The sequence below is a fragment of the Belonocnema kinseyi genome, chromosome 9, assembly GCF_010883055.1.
Source record: "Belonocnema kinseyi isolate 2016_QV_RU_SX_M_011 chromosome 9, B_treatae_v1, whole genome shotgun sequence".
Classification (NCBI taxonomy): Eukaryota; Metazoa; Arthropoda; class Insecta; order Hymenoptera; family Cynipidae; genus Belonocnema; species Belonocnema kinseyi.
The window spans coordinates 3,029,754-3,047,703 of NC_046665.1; the positions used below are offsets into that span (position 1 = coordinate 3,029,754).

The 17,950-nt window shown below is 33.1% G+C and overlaps 1 protein-coding gene across 5 annotated transcripts in view; it reads right to left on the reverse strand.

The window, feature by feature from the left end:
• The window catches only part of LOC117180926 (acetylcholine receptor subunit beta-like 2), a 562,005-nt gene that overhangs the window by 137,806 nt on the left and 406,249 nt on the right, over positions 1 to 17,950 (reverse strand). For all 5 annotated transcript variants that reach the window (XM_033373559.1, XM_033373558.1, XM_033373561.1 and 2 more), the window contains 2 exons: positions 7,414 to 7,566; positions 4,725 to 4,849 (listed from right to left, as the gene is read on the reverse strand). In XM_033373559.1, the coding sequence (XP_033229450.1) occupies positions 4,725 to 4,849; positions 7,414 to 7,566 (278 nt within the window). The remainder of the gene's footprint in view (positions 1 to 4,724; positions 4,850 to 7,413; positions 7,567 to 17,950) is intronic.

A 17,950-nucleotide genomic window follows, 5' to 3' on the forward strand; every position in this document is an offset into this window, starting at 1 on the left:
TTACTGTTTACTATTGTAATAATTGCTCATGATACTGATAAAATCGAATTGTCGAAACATATATTTACATATATTTACAATTCCATCTTTAGTCTAACTTAACTACTACTTACATTCTACTCTTTCGAATAAGATATGATGAACAATAGTAACAGTTCTAAAATTAATTCTTAAAATGAGCGAGCTTCCAAGGCTTCCGTTTCCTTTTACCATAAAAACGCAGCTTTCTAATACATGTTCCCATGACTCCATTTCGTATCCACATACTCTACATCAATTCTTCTCTTCATCCATCTAATATCTGCATTCTCTTACTCCGTCTCTCATTCTAAACCATACATCTCTACTCCATTTTTCTTCTTTTTTTATATTTTGCAGATATTCTAGTTCCGTCAACCCTTTGACTATCATATACCATCTATTGTACCTCCAATCTATAATCTTTGTCCATCTCTCTTCTCCATGTGTAACTATAGCTCTAACTCTATGTCCTGCCACTCCATAACCCCTTTTCGCATATTACAAATCCTTCTCACTTTTCTCCTTTCTTCCTCCCATTTTGAATTTCCCAAATTGCCTCTCGCTTCATTGTTCCGAATTCCGCCCAAACATGCTTGTGTTATTTTGCTTCCCTCTCCCCTTTTTAGATTCTCTTACAACCTCCAGCCTCTCTTAATTTGTCTAGTAACCATATTTTCTCTACCTAAATCTTCTCATAACATGTATCCTGGGCAACTCCAGCTAACCCCCAGTATTCACCTCAAAAATCGCTCATGCATGCTCTTTACTTTCCTATGTTCCTTCCATCCCCAGATCTCTACACCATAACACAACACCGCCTAAAACCAACGCATCAAACAACCAGATCCTCATTCTTTAATCGTTTTTGAACCTTCTCTTTCCTATTCCCCATACTTGGCCCATTACTTTACTTGCACACTCAATTCTTTTCCTCACCTGCAGTTCGTTTCCCCCTTCTGCCTCAAACCAAAAACCTAGGTAACAGAACTCCTCCACAATTTCCACTTTTTGTCCGGTCATGTCCTCTTCACCAATTTTTCTCTATACCCCTCTCTTATATTGCCTGCCATAGCACTTTTCTGTTCACTGAGTCAAATTCTGCTTTGAAATCTATGAACAAAGCGACAAGTTTTCCTTTCTTTCTCCCTAAATTTCTGTTAACTAAGTAGTTAAGTACGTAAATGTTGTCTATAGTTCCCATTCCATTTCTAAATCCTGTCTGATTATGTGGGATACTTTCCTTTTGTTTTATCTGACTCTGCGATCTTTTTCTTAAGATTTCTGCATATATTTTGTAGCCGACTGACATTAGAGTGATCCCTCTGTATTCCTCTACCTTCTTTCCGTCCTCTTTCTTGACAAGCGGTACCACCAGTCTCGTCATCCACTCTTACGGCGAACCTTCCCCTTTCAAGACCTTGTTGCAGATCTACTACATCCCATCCCTTCTCTTCCATACTTCATCGTTTCGTTTTAGCCTAATTATTGCCTCATCCACTTCTTCTATTGTTACCTCATTCCCTTTCTCCATTTCTCCTTGGACCATCCTACACTTTTACCCTTTGATCTTATTTCTGCTCTCCCCCTAATTGAACCTTGAAATAAGCCGTCCATTGCTCCATTTCTATTTCATTGTTAACACCCTTCCTTTCCCCTCTATCCCTATGTATCACATCCTATACCCTACCTTTTTTTATCACTTTTTAATTCTGCTTTATATTCTTCCTTTTCCCTTTGTCTTCTTCTTTCCAGCATCTTCTCATATTCTTTTTTCCTCCTGTTATACTCCACCTCCATTTCCCCTTTTCTCCAGTTTCATACACACTCTTTCATTTTCTCTTTATTTTCGCAGCATTTCTCGTCCCATCAGCCTCTCTTTCCCCCTAATCTTTGTTCGTTAGTACCCAGCCTCCTTTTTTTATACCTAGCCTTCTCCTTTCCCATGTTTTCTTTAAACTCTTTTAATTTATCTACACCCCAGACTCCCATTTTCGTGTTTCTATCGCACGCTTTCTCCTTTCGCCCTCTGCCGCGCTTACTGACGCCTCTTTTGAGTGTCGCTATGACCGCGAAACTCTTGGACCCTATCTCATTCCCTACCTTCATACTCCCTATCATATGTCGAATTCTTTCTTTAACCAAGATGTTGTCTATTACTGTGGCTCCCTTTCCTATGAATGTGATCGCCCCTTCCTCATCTCCAGTCCTTCTCACCTAACCAAGTTTCACTCATCATAATCATATGCCACTTTTCTAACTCCTCCTAAAACCTTTCATTCTTGTTCTTCAAACCTGACACATTCCAGAAAGCTATTTTCACGTTTCTCTCTTCCCTTCCCTTTTCTTTCCTCTTCACTTTGTTTCCCCTTTGCCGTTTGGAAATCCCTATGATTAATTTCTAGACTCTTTTTCTTCCCTCTCGCGCTTACCTTTCTCAAGACTTTTTTCTTTTTTCCTTAATTCTTTTAATTCTTCCTCCCAGCACCATTCCTTCCTATTTGTATATAACCTGTCTCTCCCTATCCACAACATATGGCCCTTTTTCCTCTCTACCCACAGTATTTATACGAGACGTGTTTTTTGCACAGCGTTTACCAATATGTATTTTTCTGCAGTGTTTACTGAGATATATTTTTGTTTATCGCATTTTATAGAAATGAGTTTTTTTCATGGCGTTATGATAAGAAATTTTTTCACAGCTATATAACTTACGGGTTCGTTCTCCTAAGCACCCGCAATATATGTTAGATTCCATTGTGATCGCAACCAAAAATTTTGCAACCAAACGCTTGACAGCGTGGGCACGTAATAATTAAAATCAATTGATTTTCATATATCCGAGTGTCTATATCTGAAGACGTAGAATCGGGGGTGCAGCACCTTAAGTCCAAAGAAATAGTTATTGTGCCACCCTCCTTAATGTTTCGTGATTGACTTTTATGAACAGCGGCATTGTATTTTGGAGGTGTATTGAAAGTAAAGATGTACAAACTGTGTTGTTTGTACAGCGATGTGTAAAATATTGACATCAACATACTGGATGATAATAAATATGCACGAGTGTGTGCGTTTTTACAAGAACATAATTCTTTTCTTTCAAAATTATTAATATAAATTATACGTATAAATTTAGCGACGATTAGTATTATAAGTGTAAATAATATAGTTATAATATGTCACAGGACGTGACAATAATGTAAAGTATTTCCAGATAAGAACAAATTTTGTTCAAAAAAATTTGAATTTTTTGAAAATATATAAAAATTCCGTCAAACTTGGTTTTATATTTACTTATATTTTTTAAAATAAAACATCGTTATACTTTAAGAAATATAATCAAACATATATTAGTTTTAAGAATATGTATACTAATTCAGATGATAAAGAAAAACCCGAAATATAAAAAAAGACGAATTTTAAATTTTTGCAAAAAATTGTTTATGAAAATCACGATTGTTGTTTTATAAAAATTGTAACTGACAATGACGTTTACAATAATTTTAAGCATTTTCATGAAACAAAACATCAATTTTAACATAAATTACAATGTTTGACTATTTCTCGACCTTTTTTATATAGTAAATTATGATTTTATGAACAATTTCGATTTTCTGATACTTTGAGTAAACATATAATAATTGAATGAAGTAAAATGCAAATAGGTTATGATTACTATCAATATTAACCGATTTGCATGAATCTTTTTGTCGCTTTCTTCATATTGTATGAATAAATTAATTCTGCTCATTAAAAGTGAATGAATTTATGCTTTCATATAGCAATTTGAGTTTTTGTAACTGACTTAATTCTTATAATAATGAAAGGGTCATTCGTTACGAGCAATTCGATGCACTCCAGGGTGTCTGACTCGTGAATTTCACGAGGGTGTTTAAGAGTCCTGCAAGAATCCACATACAGCTAAGACTGATTGTCACTGCAATTTTACTATATTGTTCTCTCTTTGTTTGATTGCAAAACAAAATATTAACATTCTTTCCAAAAATCAGCGTTGGCCAGCAAAATAGAATAATATTTAGATGCCATGTGCAAAAAATCAGAAACCAATATTATAAATTGCGGCTGTAAAATGGAATCCCGTTTTTTAACTCTGATAAATCCCCTTGACCAATTACGCCAACGGAGCCGCAGCAGATGATTTCTTGTTTCTTCTACCTATATTCACAAAATGAGGCAAAACTGCATCTTTTTAACCTGTGGAACTTTAGTGACGAAGTACTTAATTTTTGAATTGAGACAAATAAGTCTGTAGTAATTATTTTAAAATTTGAATTTGTCGCATTCTGGAGCGACATCTATCTCAAACTTTGGTGAGGAGTCAGTCTGTATTGAACTACGATAGAATAAACTTGTTACTTGTATATTTTGTCCACCCAGATTTGAGTTTCACTGAGTTCAATTTAGTCCTTTTATCCGTAGCTTACAAGTCAAATACGACTAATGGAACCTAATTAAAATTTTAAATTGACACTATTACATTTCCTGATTTCCTTATGTTGTGGACACCATTTTCTGCAATTTTCAAGACTTCTTGATCTGATGCTACCTAAAACAGTCTTTAAATAACAAGCTATTCATCACACTTGGAGAAAAAGGCTGAATATAACGAATAAGTAGGCATACAGATAATTAGTAGCTGCAAAAAATTAGTAATCAAAAGTAAACTATAATATGTAATGACTTACCAGACGCATGAGGAATATGCCGACCTTCGTCTTCCCTAATATTTTTGTAGGTTGAAGTAACGCTTTCAAATCCATCAGGGCTTTCTTTTAGGTCGAGTGGATAATCACTTATACTATCTCGGAAACTAAAAAGAAATACATTTTTTTGTACTATTACATCGTATCATGTTATACTTCGATATTATTATATCTGAATTTTTCGTGTATGAGGTGTTCTTGCAAGGCTCGAGATTTATAATTAATACTGTAAAGATGAAGCGCCCATCTGGAACTTCAGTATATACTAAGCTAATTTATCAATTTAACAAGAGCCGTAAATTGACCTTATAATGTCAAATAATAAAATAACTAGAATTAGTTGTAAAGTTAGCGAAAAAAAATATGAAAAATCCATTTAAGATGATTTCTTTATAATTAGGCAAATAATGTATCTCAAAAACTCCATAGATGGAAGAAAAATTCAAGAAGGATTATATAAAGGAAAACATGTGGCTGGTTATCTCATATTATTAAATTATTGAATCTATTCCTCGGTATGCCAACACTCATATACTTCGCTGTTACATAATCTTCAAAGGGCTAAAAAGATCTAACTATCAGAAAAATGATTCTAGCGCGCGATTTCACTTCTATTTTGGTGTCATTTAACCCAGGTAAGATTAGGTTTGAATAAGCATTACGCAGAGATACTGATTGCCAACCGAAATAAGAACAGATTTATAGAGTTTTGAAGAGCATGCTTTCAGGACGGTATTGATATAAGTTTTAGGGCATTATTAATTTGTTGATGTTACTTTTGTTGATCAAGTGATACACTAGTCATTTCATAGAGATACGAGAAAAAAATCTGCGTTAGTCTAAGTTTAAACGATCAACAAAACTAGTATAAAAACATTGTATTATTTGATTGGAAGTATCTCACAGGTTGTTGAAATTGGATGCTGTCTGCATCGTCCTGCGAAACGCGCGACTTTGAAAAACGAGAAATCGTCTATCGTGGGCCCGGAGAAGTAATTTATGAATGAGTCGACCCATGAAAAGTCAGCTCCGATTGGAAAAACTTCTTTATAAATTGCGTGTCATCAGCATGGACACGAAATATAACTAGGATCAACATTTGACCGATATTATCTTCCAGAGTACTTGAAGCCTGGGTGATAAGAATTAAGCAGTTTGACGGGCTCCACTATATAATAAAACTCTATCCTAATTATAATAGGTTATTTTTCTATTTTTCCATTATGGTTTTTCATTTTCAACAGTTATAGTGCATTATGTACCAAATGAGGGACGTGTGACTTTATAGCTAAGCGTGATGTTAACATGATTCAGGGGAAGAAACTCATGTAAAGAAAAAAAAATTAACAAGCAAATAATATTGATGCTTTACATAGCTTGAGCGATAACAGTTTGTCGCCACCATATTCATTTCTGCATACAACTTTTACCCTGAGCTTTGACCGCTTTAACGAACAAGGCCCGTAACAATGAGTTGATTATGACGCTTCTACTGGAATTAAAAAGAACGGACATTTCAATGCCTTTAAATTGGCAACAATTGCATTTTTGCCTAAATTGGAATGGATTCTTTTCTATATTTTATCAACAGCATTAAATGGCATTGACACGGTTTGACACTGAGTTCTTGAGTGGCATCGCATGGCATACAATTCGGCGGTTAGTCGAGTAGCATTGATTGGCATTAAATTACATAAACTCATAGACATTACAAGCTCATCACTATAATTGTTTGAAGTTTTCAGGCATCAAAAATTATTGAACCGCAGCGAGTTTATATAGTGAAGTGCATTCAACGGCATTTTGGACAAAAATTCAATTAGTACGCATTTAAAGGCATTGAAATATCGTTTTTTTAATGCCAGTCTATGCAGCCTAATCATCTCGTTCTTACCGGGAACATTTTTTATAGAAGTAAACATGATTCTAACGTCCATAACGTTTCCACGTTTCTGGATTAGGAATACAGAGCGTATTTTGGCTCTTGACACACGATAGTCAGATTTTGAAGCGTGGCTTTGGACTTGGCTAGTCGGCATAGAGATAGCAGCGCTTCCTACACGCTTCGTGATTGCTGGATACCCTATAAACCTCTTTTACAACAAATAAAATTAACCTCAACCACAGACATCTGTCCCTTCTATTAGCTTTAACTTTTTGATTCAGTAACCTTATTTTGTTGAATGAATACTAGCATGAAATATTTTTCAGTTACTAAGTATTATTTATATTAGTATGGTGCTTATAGTAATTTTACACAATTAAAGTAAGCAGTGTATACTTCTATTAAAAACGGAAGTACCGATTGATATTTAAAAATATTTTATATCGGTATTTATTACGTGAAATAAGCAAAACAGTGATCACTGGCATTCAGTTATTTTAGTATACTCAAACGCTTCCTTTAATAAGATAAGGCTGATAAAATTATATCAATAAGTATGGAAGATTGTACTGTAACAAGGGTTGGTTCTTTGGCAATTTGCGTGTTATTATTATTTTGCATGGGGTCCTGAAGACAGAATGCTTGGATTACATTCGCTTAACACATAGAATGCATTTACATTAAAAATCAAAGTTCGGTAATGTAGATAAGGTAGTGAACGTTTCATGGAGCCCGATTGCAAAAAGATCTAAAGGCGTTTGTGCTGTAGAGAATATGATACTATACCTAAAGTCAACTTCATTTGTGTAGCCGCTATCCAGACAAGTATCATCGTAGTCTGGAGTGGAATATGGCGTCCTTCGCATCATTAATATCCGAGGCATCCAGTTTAGAAATACTCTTCTTACCCATGGTGACATTTTATGTGTTGATGGGGACCTGTTGGGATAATTAAATGAATCAATATGAATTTCGATAGAAAATTATTAGGCTAAAAGAGACCTTGCAACTGATATCCCAGTAATGGTTGATTTGAACGCATAGACTTGCATTACAAAAAATTGACATTTGAATGCCTTTAAATGCTTACAAAATTTAATTTTTGTCCGAAATACCATTAAATGTGCTTCACTGTATAAAACTCGTTTCGTTTTAATCATTTTTAATGCGCATGAACTTGAAGGCATTACATTGATTTTCTTGTAATGCCTATGAGTTTATGCAATTTAATGCCATTCAATGATACGCGGCGAACCGCGAAATTGTATGCCATGCAATGCGTTTTAATTATTTTTTGGACAAAAATGCAATTGATACGCATTTCAAGGCATTAAAATGTGCGTTTTTCTTAATACCAATCTATGCGTCCCAATCAACTCGTTGTTACCGGGACGTTACAAGACTGTAGACCATACGAGGTGTGTTCTAAAAATAAGGTGACTTTATGGTTTTCTCAAAAAATATTCATTTATTCCTCAATATTTATGTTGTCCCCTTCAGAGTAATCCCCCTTTAGATATAATACACTTGTGCCAACGCTTTTTCCAATCATTGAAGCACTTCTGATAATCATTTTGTGGTATAGCCTTGAGTTCTTTCAGCGATGCAGTTTTTATCTCCTCAATCGTTGGAAACCGATGTCCTTTCATGGGTCTCTTCAGTTTTGGGAAAGAAAAAAGTCACTGGTGGCCAAATCCGGTGAATATGGAGGCTGAGGCATGACTGTGGTGCTGTTTTTGGTCAGAAAATCTTTCACAAGCAACGATGAATGAGCAGGTGCATTATCGTGATGCAAAAGCCACGAATTATTTTTCCAAATTTCCAGACGTTTTTTGCGTATCGCTTCTCGCAAACGGCGCATAATTTGAAGGTAATACTCCTTATTGACCGTACGACCTTGTGGTAAGAATTCCTGATGCACTACGCTACGGTAATCAAAGAAGACAGTGAGCAAAACCTTCACATTTCACCGAACTTGACGTGCTTTTTTCGGTCTTGGAGACTCAGGATGCTTCTACTGAGACGATTGGGCTTTATTTTCGACGTCATAACCATATACCCACGATTCATGCCCAGTTATAACCCTTTTGAGAAAATCAGGTTCATTATTAACTTCATTCAACATCTCCTGAGCGATGGTCATGCGATGGATCTTTTGATCAAAATTAAGCAGTTTTGGAACAAATTTCGCTGACACACGTCTCATGCCCAAAACGTCCGAAAAGATAGCATTACATGAGCCAACCGATATGCAAACATCTTCAGCAACTTCTCTGATGGTAATTCGGCGATTTTTCAACACCATTTCTTCCACTGCTTGAACGTTTCCATCTGTTGTTGACGTGCTGGGACGTCCAGGGCGAGGTTCGTCTTCGAGATCCTCTCGGCCTTCTTGGAACAGCTTTTACCACTTATACACATTTTTCTTACTCAAAGTAGACTCACCGTACGCAACTGTCAACATTTCAAGAGTTTTAGAGCACTGGATTCCATTTTCCACACAAAATTTAATGCAAACTCTTTGCTCCATTTTTTTCGAAAGAAGAAAATCGCCGAGCACACCAAAACCTTCTAACCTTTTACGCCTCTGCCAGAAAAACAACACGAGCTATATAGTCAAAACTGTGAACATATGCTAGTGACGCGTGTATCAACACAACAAAACAAAAAATTTAAAACTTGAATGTACGTAGCCCGCGAAAATTGAAAAGTCACCTTACTTTTTGAACACACCTCGTATATTTTGTATGAGTGTATTTTCAAAATATTTTTCTAAGAATTAATTATCACGACATGTAATTTTAGCAATTTAATTTCAAATAGCGTATCATTGAGATCCCTTGTCAAAATAGCCATTAGGAATCGTTAGAATCTGTTTAGAAGCCTCTTAGATTGCAGTTTCAGTATTAAGTGGATATAAAGCAGAATCGTGGAAAGTAAGATGTTGTAATATTTTCTTAAAGGGATATCGGTTCGCAGTTCATTTTTAGAAATATTTGTAATGGGTTCTAAGAGGAACCTTAGTAGAAATTATAATCAGAAATCACTTTTTGAACATTTCTTTAAAGTGAGCTAATAGGAATTTACCAGTGACATAATTACATATAAACTTTTTCTATAAGATCTTTCTACCTAAATGTATCCACAGCTTATCCACCTATATCCTTTTCCATCCTCGTCTGTCTACTCTACAATATAAAATGTTATCTAAATTTGTAATCCTTATATTCCTATCTAATTGAATCCTTTTCGTCTTTCCTGAAATATAAGATAGCCCTATGCTTCTGAATCCTAATAGTTCTATGGAAACAAATTCTTCGCTTATCCACCTCTATCCCTATTTCTATCTTTATTTTTTCTTTATACCATGTACTGTCGAAAAGAAGCCTTTCTCAAACAGAACCTTCTTCAATTCCACGATGAATATTTATGTTTTCTATCAATCATCAATTTTACCTATACGAATGCGAGACTGAAGATTAAATTTAGACATAATAGTTGCAATGTTATTGTATAGTAGACTCTATTACAACATATGTATATACACAAATGGAAATTTTATGTGAATAAATCAGTTTATTTTTTTTGAAATAATTTTTATTTCACTTTTACGTCCATAACTTTCTAATTTTTTTGGTACACATACATTTTGCTGCAGAAATGAAAGAGGTTCTGTTTAAGAAAGGCTTCTTTCCGACAGTACATGGTATAAAGAAAAAATACCAACGGCCAAAAAGCACAAATTACATTCAACGTGAGTCATTGACAAATAGTTCCGCGAATCAGTGTACGTTACGCGCTCCGTCACACTTTTAGAAAAAGTTCGTACAACGTCACACCGAAGAGCGAAGCTGTAATAATACGGTGCGATCTTTTTTGGTACGAAAAAGCATTTCTTCTACTAAAATACACTTCTCCGGTGTAAAGTTGGTAAATTTACTAACCCTCAACTTCCCAGTGTTAAAAATACTAACAAATCACACCGAGGAAATGTGAAAGTCTTAAGATAAACTTAAAGTTTCACTGGAAAGTGTGGAATCAAATACTAAGCTGGAGCGAGAATATTACATTTTGATACGTGTGTGAAAGGTTTATATTTAGGGAATGAGACGTTTTCCGCACTAGCGAAGTGTGTGAGAAAAGTCTCATTCGCTAAAAATCACCTTTCACATAAATATCGAACAGTATTTAATACCACAAAAGGGGAAAAAATCTTGTTAAAGTTGAGATTTTGAGGTTAGAGTGGTATAAACATACAATCGACAATATATGGTGCGAAAACTAACACCGATAAGTTGCTTTGCGCGCAAGCGCAGTTAACTTGTGTAGGCTTCTGCGAGCTAAAGAAGTTAGAAGATAAATCTATAATCAAAAAGATAATTTTTCAAGAAAAAAAATGTCAACAAAATTGTTCAATTTTCATCCTTAGAAAGGAATTTTAAACTGACACAATAAGCATTAAATCAAAAATGGACTAGTTAAATTTTCAGATAAAAAAATGGAATTTTCGACAAAATTAATTAATTTTTATTAAAAAAAATTCCTTTTAATAAAAAATGGAACAATTAAATTTGCATTAAAAAAATTAATTTCAAAGAAAAAAACAATTAAATCTACAACAAAATAGACCAATTTTCAGCCAAAGAAATGAATTTACGTACAAAAGGACTTATCCAATAAAGATAAAACTGCAATAAAATACATGAATTTTCAACCACATGGTTGAATTTCAACTGAAAAATAATGTTTCAAGGAAAAATTTAATAATTACATTGTCAGTTAAAAACAATTATCAAACCCAAAAAATCAAAGTTTCAAACAAATTTTTAAATTTTCAAGCAGAAAATCGAATTTGCAAACAAATAATTTAATTTTAAAAGCAATAATTTCCTACAGAAAACAGAAATTAAAAATTTTATAAATAAATTTGAAAACAACAAAAAATTTTTTTAACAAAATAGATCAATTTTCAACGCAAAACGGTTACATTATCATTTTAAAAAATAAATTTACAACCAAAAATTTTTCATTATATTAGCTTAATTTCCAAAAAACTACATAAACTTTCAACCGCTTTATACAAAAATAAAAGAAGTTCGATCAATACATGCATTTTTAACCAAAGAAATGAATATTTAATAAAAGTAGATGAATTTTTAAACAAGAAGAATACATTTCTACCAAAAAGACCAATTTTTAACTGCGAATGGTTCATTTTCAGTATAAGAAAATATTTGTTCAACTAAAAAAAATCGAATTTCCAACAAAACAATTGAATTATCAACCAAAAAATCAATTTTTATTCAAAACAATTACTTCCTATTAAAAAAAGATGAATTCACAACTGAAAAAATACTTTTAAAAAAATCTCGACAAAATCGTTAAATTTTCAACTTTAAGAATGAATATTAAACTTAGAAAATAAGTATTTAACCAAAAATAGAATAGGTACATTTTAAGATTTAAGTTTAATTTTCGATGCAAAAAATGAATTTTAAACTGAAAAATATTTTGAATAAAAAAAATCGAATTTACAACAGAATAGTTACATTTTTAAACATATAGCTGGATTTTAAATTTAAAAAAAAACAAACATTTTTTACCACAAGTGGGATGGAATGAATTCTAAAAAAAATTGAAAAAAGACCATAACATTTTTTTATTATTTTGTAAAAAATTTAAAAGGGGTGTAAACGAGTGTGTAGAAAATTTTTTCAATTTTACCTTGTTACATATAATTTTAGAAAAAAAACAAGAACTCAATTCTTGTTTAGCCTTCTCGCGCAATTTTGTTGCATAATTTTGTTTAAAGTTTATGTTAGTTAACAAAATTTGCTTTCCAATTTGAGTGAGTTTAGGACATGTTTAGAAATTTTGAAGCGATTCACAAATAACTAAAACTTGTAACAATTTGTTAAGAATTTTGCATGGTTTCACTGTTAACCATTTTAGACCAAAAGAAAAGAAGGTTTATGATTTATTGTTAATAATTGTTAAATTTTCAACAAAACAAAAATTTTGAACTAAAAATTGTACAGTTAAATTTTCAGTATAAAAAATTATTTTTTAACTAAAAAAATCGAATTTTGAACAAAAATTTTAAATTATGAACCAAAAAATCAATTTTTTAAAGAGAAGAATCATTTTCTATTAGAAAAGGATGCATTTTCAACTGCAAAAATAATTTTAAAAAGAAGTTTAACAAAATCGTTAAATTTTCAACTTTAAAAATTCTTAATATATGTAAATTTTACGAAACATGTAATGTCTTAAAATACTTATCTCATTATTACAAAATTTAGTGTTTACAATTAGATTTCCATTGTAAAATGATTGAAATTGTGAATAATTTTAAAATATATTTAACAAATTTTATTTTATGAAGAAATATCTCGTGATTTTAAAAGTAGAAGACCATTCTAAAACTACCTTTTTGTATAGTATCATAATAAATAAGGAACATACGTTTAGAATATTTTCGTTGATTCTGCCCTAGGATCAAACATGGTAAAAAAAAACCGTCGTGAAATTCCATATAAAAACTATACTCTGTATACATTAATTTTAAAAATGAAAAATAGTCATAATTCTATAAATATTCCTGAATTTTGTTGTAATATCTCCATTAGTTAGAAAAACACTATGTAAATGCTCCTTTCAAATTAAACCAAAAAAATTCCAAAAATGTTAACAAACGGTTGTACAGATTTGGCTTTAACCTTATGGACCAGTTTCAGAAATATATATATTTCTTTTATCGTTTTTCAGCATATGATTTTGCCCTAAACATAAAGCAGATCACACCACCTTCAAAGAAAAATTTTCACCACATTTTTATCAAATGATAAGTCTATTGTACTTAAGGGAAAAATTAAAATCTTTCAATAATTATGAATGTTTAATTGACGTCAGTTTCCTTACTATTTACTCTTGAGAATTGAGGAATCTCTTTTTCGCAAAAAAAGTGTGAAAGTCCTTTGTTTATCGAATTTTATTGTAATTGATTTATTTTACATATATATATCTATTATATCTTATCAAAATTAAAAACGAAAATCTTAAAATTTAAGTGCATTTCAAAACTATAATTCTTAAATGTTTCTAATTTTTAGAAATAGTTTAACTAATTTTATATGTACTTAAAATAAACTTTTTTTTTTAAATGCATAGAACTTATTCTAAGTAAACAAATTATATCTTTAATCATACAGGGATGTGTCTTCTTTTTGAATTTTTCCAAATTTATTTCATTATTGATTTTTATTAAATATAATTGGACCTCTTGCAATTAAAAGCGGGGATTCAGCCTGAGAAGAAATGCGCTGAAAGTACTTTTTAAAAAAAAATCATTAGAATTTTATTTTTAAAGGCTGACAATTGTACACAATTTCTAGGCGCATCTTTTTTTTTTTCTACAAGAATTTTTAGATTGTTCTGCTTTTTAAATAAGTTTATCCTACGTTCCAAAACTTCTAAAGTTTAAATTATTTTTGAATTTCATTAATTGTACTAAATATTTCTTGAATTTATTCGATTATTTACATTTTTAAAACTTTTTAATCATAGCGAATTGAAACATTTTGCTTTTAAAACCTTCGACACTCTTTTTCGAAATTTTAGAAAATCGTTTAATGTGTTCAAATGTCTTCTTTAATTTTCTTTTGATGTTCATTTTTCAAAATAAAAAATCATTAAAAATGTTTACACAAATATTAGGAAAATAATTTGGCAATAAAAAATTCACTTTAATTATTGCTAGGAACCTAAAAGAGTTTTTTTCATTTCCGTGAAACCTTAGAAAATTAAACAAAAAAAAATCTTCATAAGATTTATTTATTTTCAAATCGTTTTAAAATTCCTCAATATCTGTTAAACTTACACAAATTTGAAAGCACATTTTGTAAACCAACATAAACTTTAAAAAAATTGTCCAACAAAATTGTGCAAGAAGGTTTAATAAGAATTAAAATTGACGAAATTTAAATTAGACCAAAATATAAATTAAAAATCCCATTTAACGTCCAATAATCAAATTGATGAAAAATCCTGTTAAACAAAACAAGAATCCAACGACCAAACTCGAACCAAAACGAACAAACGAAAAACCAGAATTAAGAATTAAGTTCCTTATATCTTTCTATAATTATATAACATAGAAAAATTGCATGAACTTTCATTTTCTTGACTTCCTGCAAAATTCAGTTACTATACCTTAGAAACTCCTCACAATGGCCAGTTAGCCACCGAAAACGAATCGTGAAGTCGGGGGGCTCAAGTTCTTGCTCGTGCATTTTCGGCTCTACACTAGGCTGGCCTACGCAACATGTAACACCAGAACGATGCAAGAACTGTCAGTACTCGCACTGGTTGAGATGAAACTGGTACGCTCTCACGTCCGACACCGAACTTCGCACCTATAGAGACGTGGGATAACACGCTTCAGTTGTAGAGCGAAAAACATTCACTTATCAGTGTGATTCAGCGACTTTTTTCTAACAGTGCAGGGCAAATCCGCCTCGGAATCTGTAGATTTCACGAATTTGGTATGACAAATTTGACAATGTAAAAAAAGTAGCACGAAGAAAAAAATACTGTCTAAAAGCACATGTTTTCACAAGTAATTTACATTTTTTAAATTTCAATAAGCTGTGGCAGAAGCCGAGAAATTTTTTTCGAATAATACGCTTTTCGCTCGATTTTCGACTTTAAATTCTGGAGAATATTCAGCTGATGATGATAAGGGCGCAATCTCAGCCAAAGTAACGAAGAGGTCGTGCATTTCCACACGTGTCAAGAAAAAGACGCGGAACATTTTAGTCGGCCATTGTAATATTATAATATAATGACAGGTTAGGTAAAACGGGTTATCCACAACTGCCTGAAATTACCTTCGAGGAAAGAGGGAAGTTTGGTACCTAGAGGATAAGTGTCTTAAATTTGTTTGTGGATGAATCGGGGTTAATCCGCTTTAAAACCTTGATTTACATTACATTAAATAACACAGCCACACAAAAAAAAGTGTGCGGATCTGGTAACAAGACACACGTATTCCTATGGATTTTGGGACGCTGAATTTAAATTCGGTATCAAAAATCACCCATCAAGTCATGGTTGAACCATAACCTCAAAAAATGACGAAAAATCATGCACTAAGGCAAATAAATTTCAAAATAATGCCAGTGATGCAAATTTTCACTTCAAAAATATGTCGAAAACTGTGAAGGATCAACCCTTGCCTGATATCAACTTATTTAACATAACTTTGCCCAACAGAACCTGACCTCACCTAACCTGAATTAACAAAAATTTATTGAACTACACGTAAAGCTCTGGAAGCATATTTTCCCAGTAGCAATGTGTGCTACATCGAATGGGTCAACTCGAGCCTAACCTAGAAATAAATTGTTGTGTTTGCGGTATCGTTTCATTCGGCTTCGGCTTAACCTTCATAGAGGTTTAACCTATCCTAACCTAACAAAACCTGATCTAACCTAACCGATTACGCTGGCAACTCTGTTCTTGCGTACTTTTATATTTTGACATTAATAGTAATAAATGTCTGGAGTTTCGTAACCGCTTGTTGCTAGCATTATTCGCCTGTGTCTGTAACCAGGGTACCTCCACGTGGTGACGGTGGGCAACGGATCCACATTGGTTGAGTCCCTGGGTAAACGGCGTTCATGCCATCATGGCAGACACAGGTAAAAAGTGTATTACGATGCAGGGAAAAACCCTAGTATCGGCGTCTGGTCAGGGTGGGAAAGCGGGCTCTTCGACGTCGTCATCATGCAACTGTAGCTCTTCATCAATGGATCACTTAGTTGGTGTAGAGTCTCATGCTACGAGGAAAAAAAACCGCGAGCATTTCTCAATCGCATGCCTGCAAAAATAGCTCAGATTCATTCTGTTACATTTGCAGTAAATATGAAGTGAGCAGTTTACGAAAATCAATCGACGAGGAAGTGAAAAGTCTTTACGAAAATTGTTTTGACCGTAAATTGCTGCACCAAGAAAAAAATGGGTTCCTCACGTCATTTGCAATTCCTGCAGACTTATGTTGTATCGTCTAAAAAAATCAAACAACGAAAAGTACCGCAAGTACTCTACACCAACCACATGGAAAAAACCGTAACATTTCGTACATTAAGTTGTGCACAGTCACAAGAGCAATTGAAATCAATAAAAATACAGGCCAGACTGATTTAAGCGCTTTAGAAGATGATAGAATGGAAGTTGAAAGTCAGTGTCATGGAGACGGTAGTGAAACCAGTGATAGAACAGAAAACAGTTCTGATGATTCCGATGAAAATGACGAAAAAGATGACGAATATGGCGTGCATAAAATGAATTTGAAGGTTCCAATATTAGGGTCGCAACTAGAACTGAATGATTTTATTAGAGATCTTGGATTACCGAAAGATGGCGCTGAATTTGCCGCTTCATTTCTAAAAAGAAGAAATCTTCTAGAGCCAAAGACATTGATTCGTCAAAACGCAGCACTAAGGCGAATCACAAATGGCAAATATGTGGTGATCTCAAAATCATAACAATGATATTAGGCCAACAATCGGGTTTCACCAGAGAACCATGCTTTATATGGCTGTGGAATAGCAGAGATCGAGCCAATCCTTACAGCAAAAAACATTGGCCTTCAAGAGATTCATTCAAACGTGGTTTTCATAATATCATCAACCAAAGCCTCGTTGATCCAGAAAAAATTTTACTACCACCCCTCCACATAAAGCTTGGGCTTATGAAGCAATTTTTCAATGCGTTAGACAAGGACGAACAATGCTATAATTATATATCCCTAGAATTCCCTAATGTTTCAGACGCTAAATTGAAAGAAGGAGTCTTTGATGGACCACAGATTCGAAAATTGACAAGACATACTAATTTCGTGAGCCACATGACGAAAATTGAAATGGACACTTGGGAAAGTTTTAAAGCAGTAAACGCAAATTTTCTCGGTAACAAAAAAAGTCCAGACTACGAGAATATTATTGCGAAAATGATAAGAAACTACAAAAAGTTAGGCTGCTTGATGAATTTAAAACTTCACTTTCTAGATTCCCATCTGGATAAGTTTCCAGAAAATGTTGGTGATTTCAGCGAAGAACAAGAGGAACGTTTTCATCAAGACATAAAAGTGATGGAACAACGATATCAGGGTAGATGGGACGAGGTCATGATGGCTGATTTTTGCTTCATGTTGAAAAGAGAAACGATTGTAGGTCTTAAACGTAAGCGTAACCCTTTGCATCGTTCCTTCGAAGAAGAAAGGACACATTATAGCAGGCAGAAAATAGACTGAAGTAGGCCT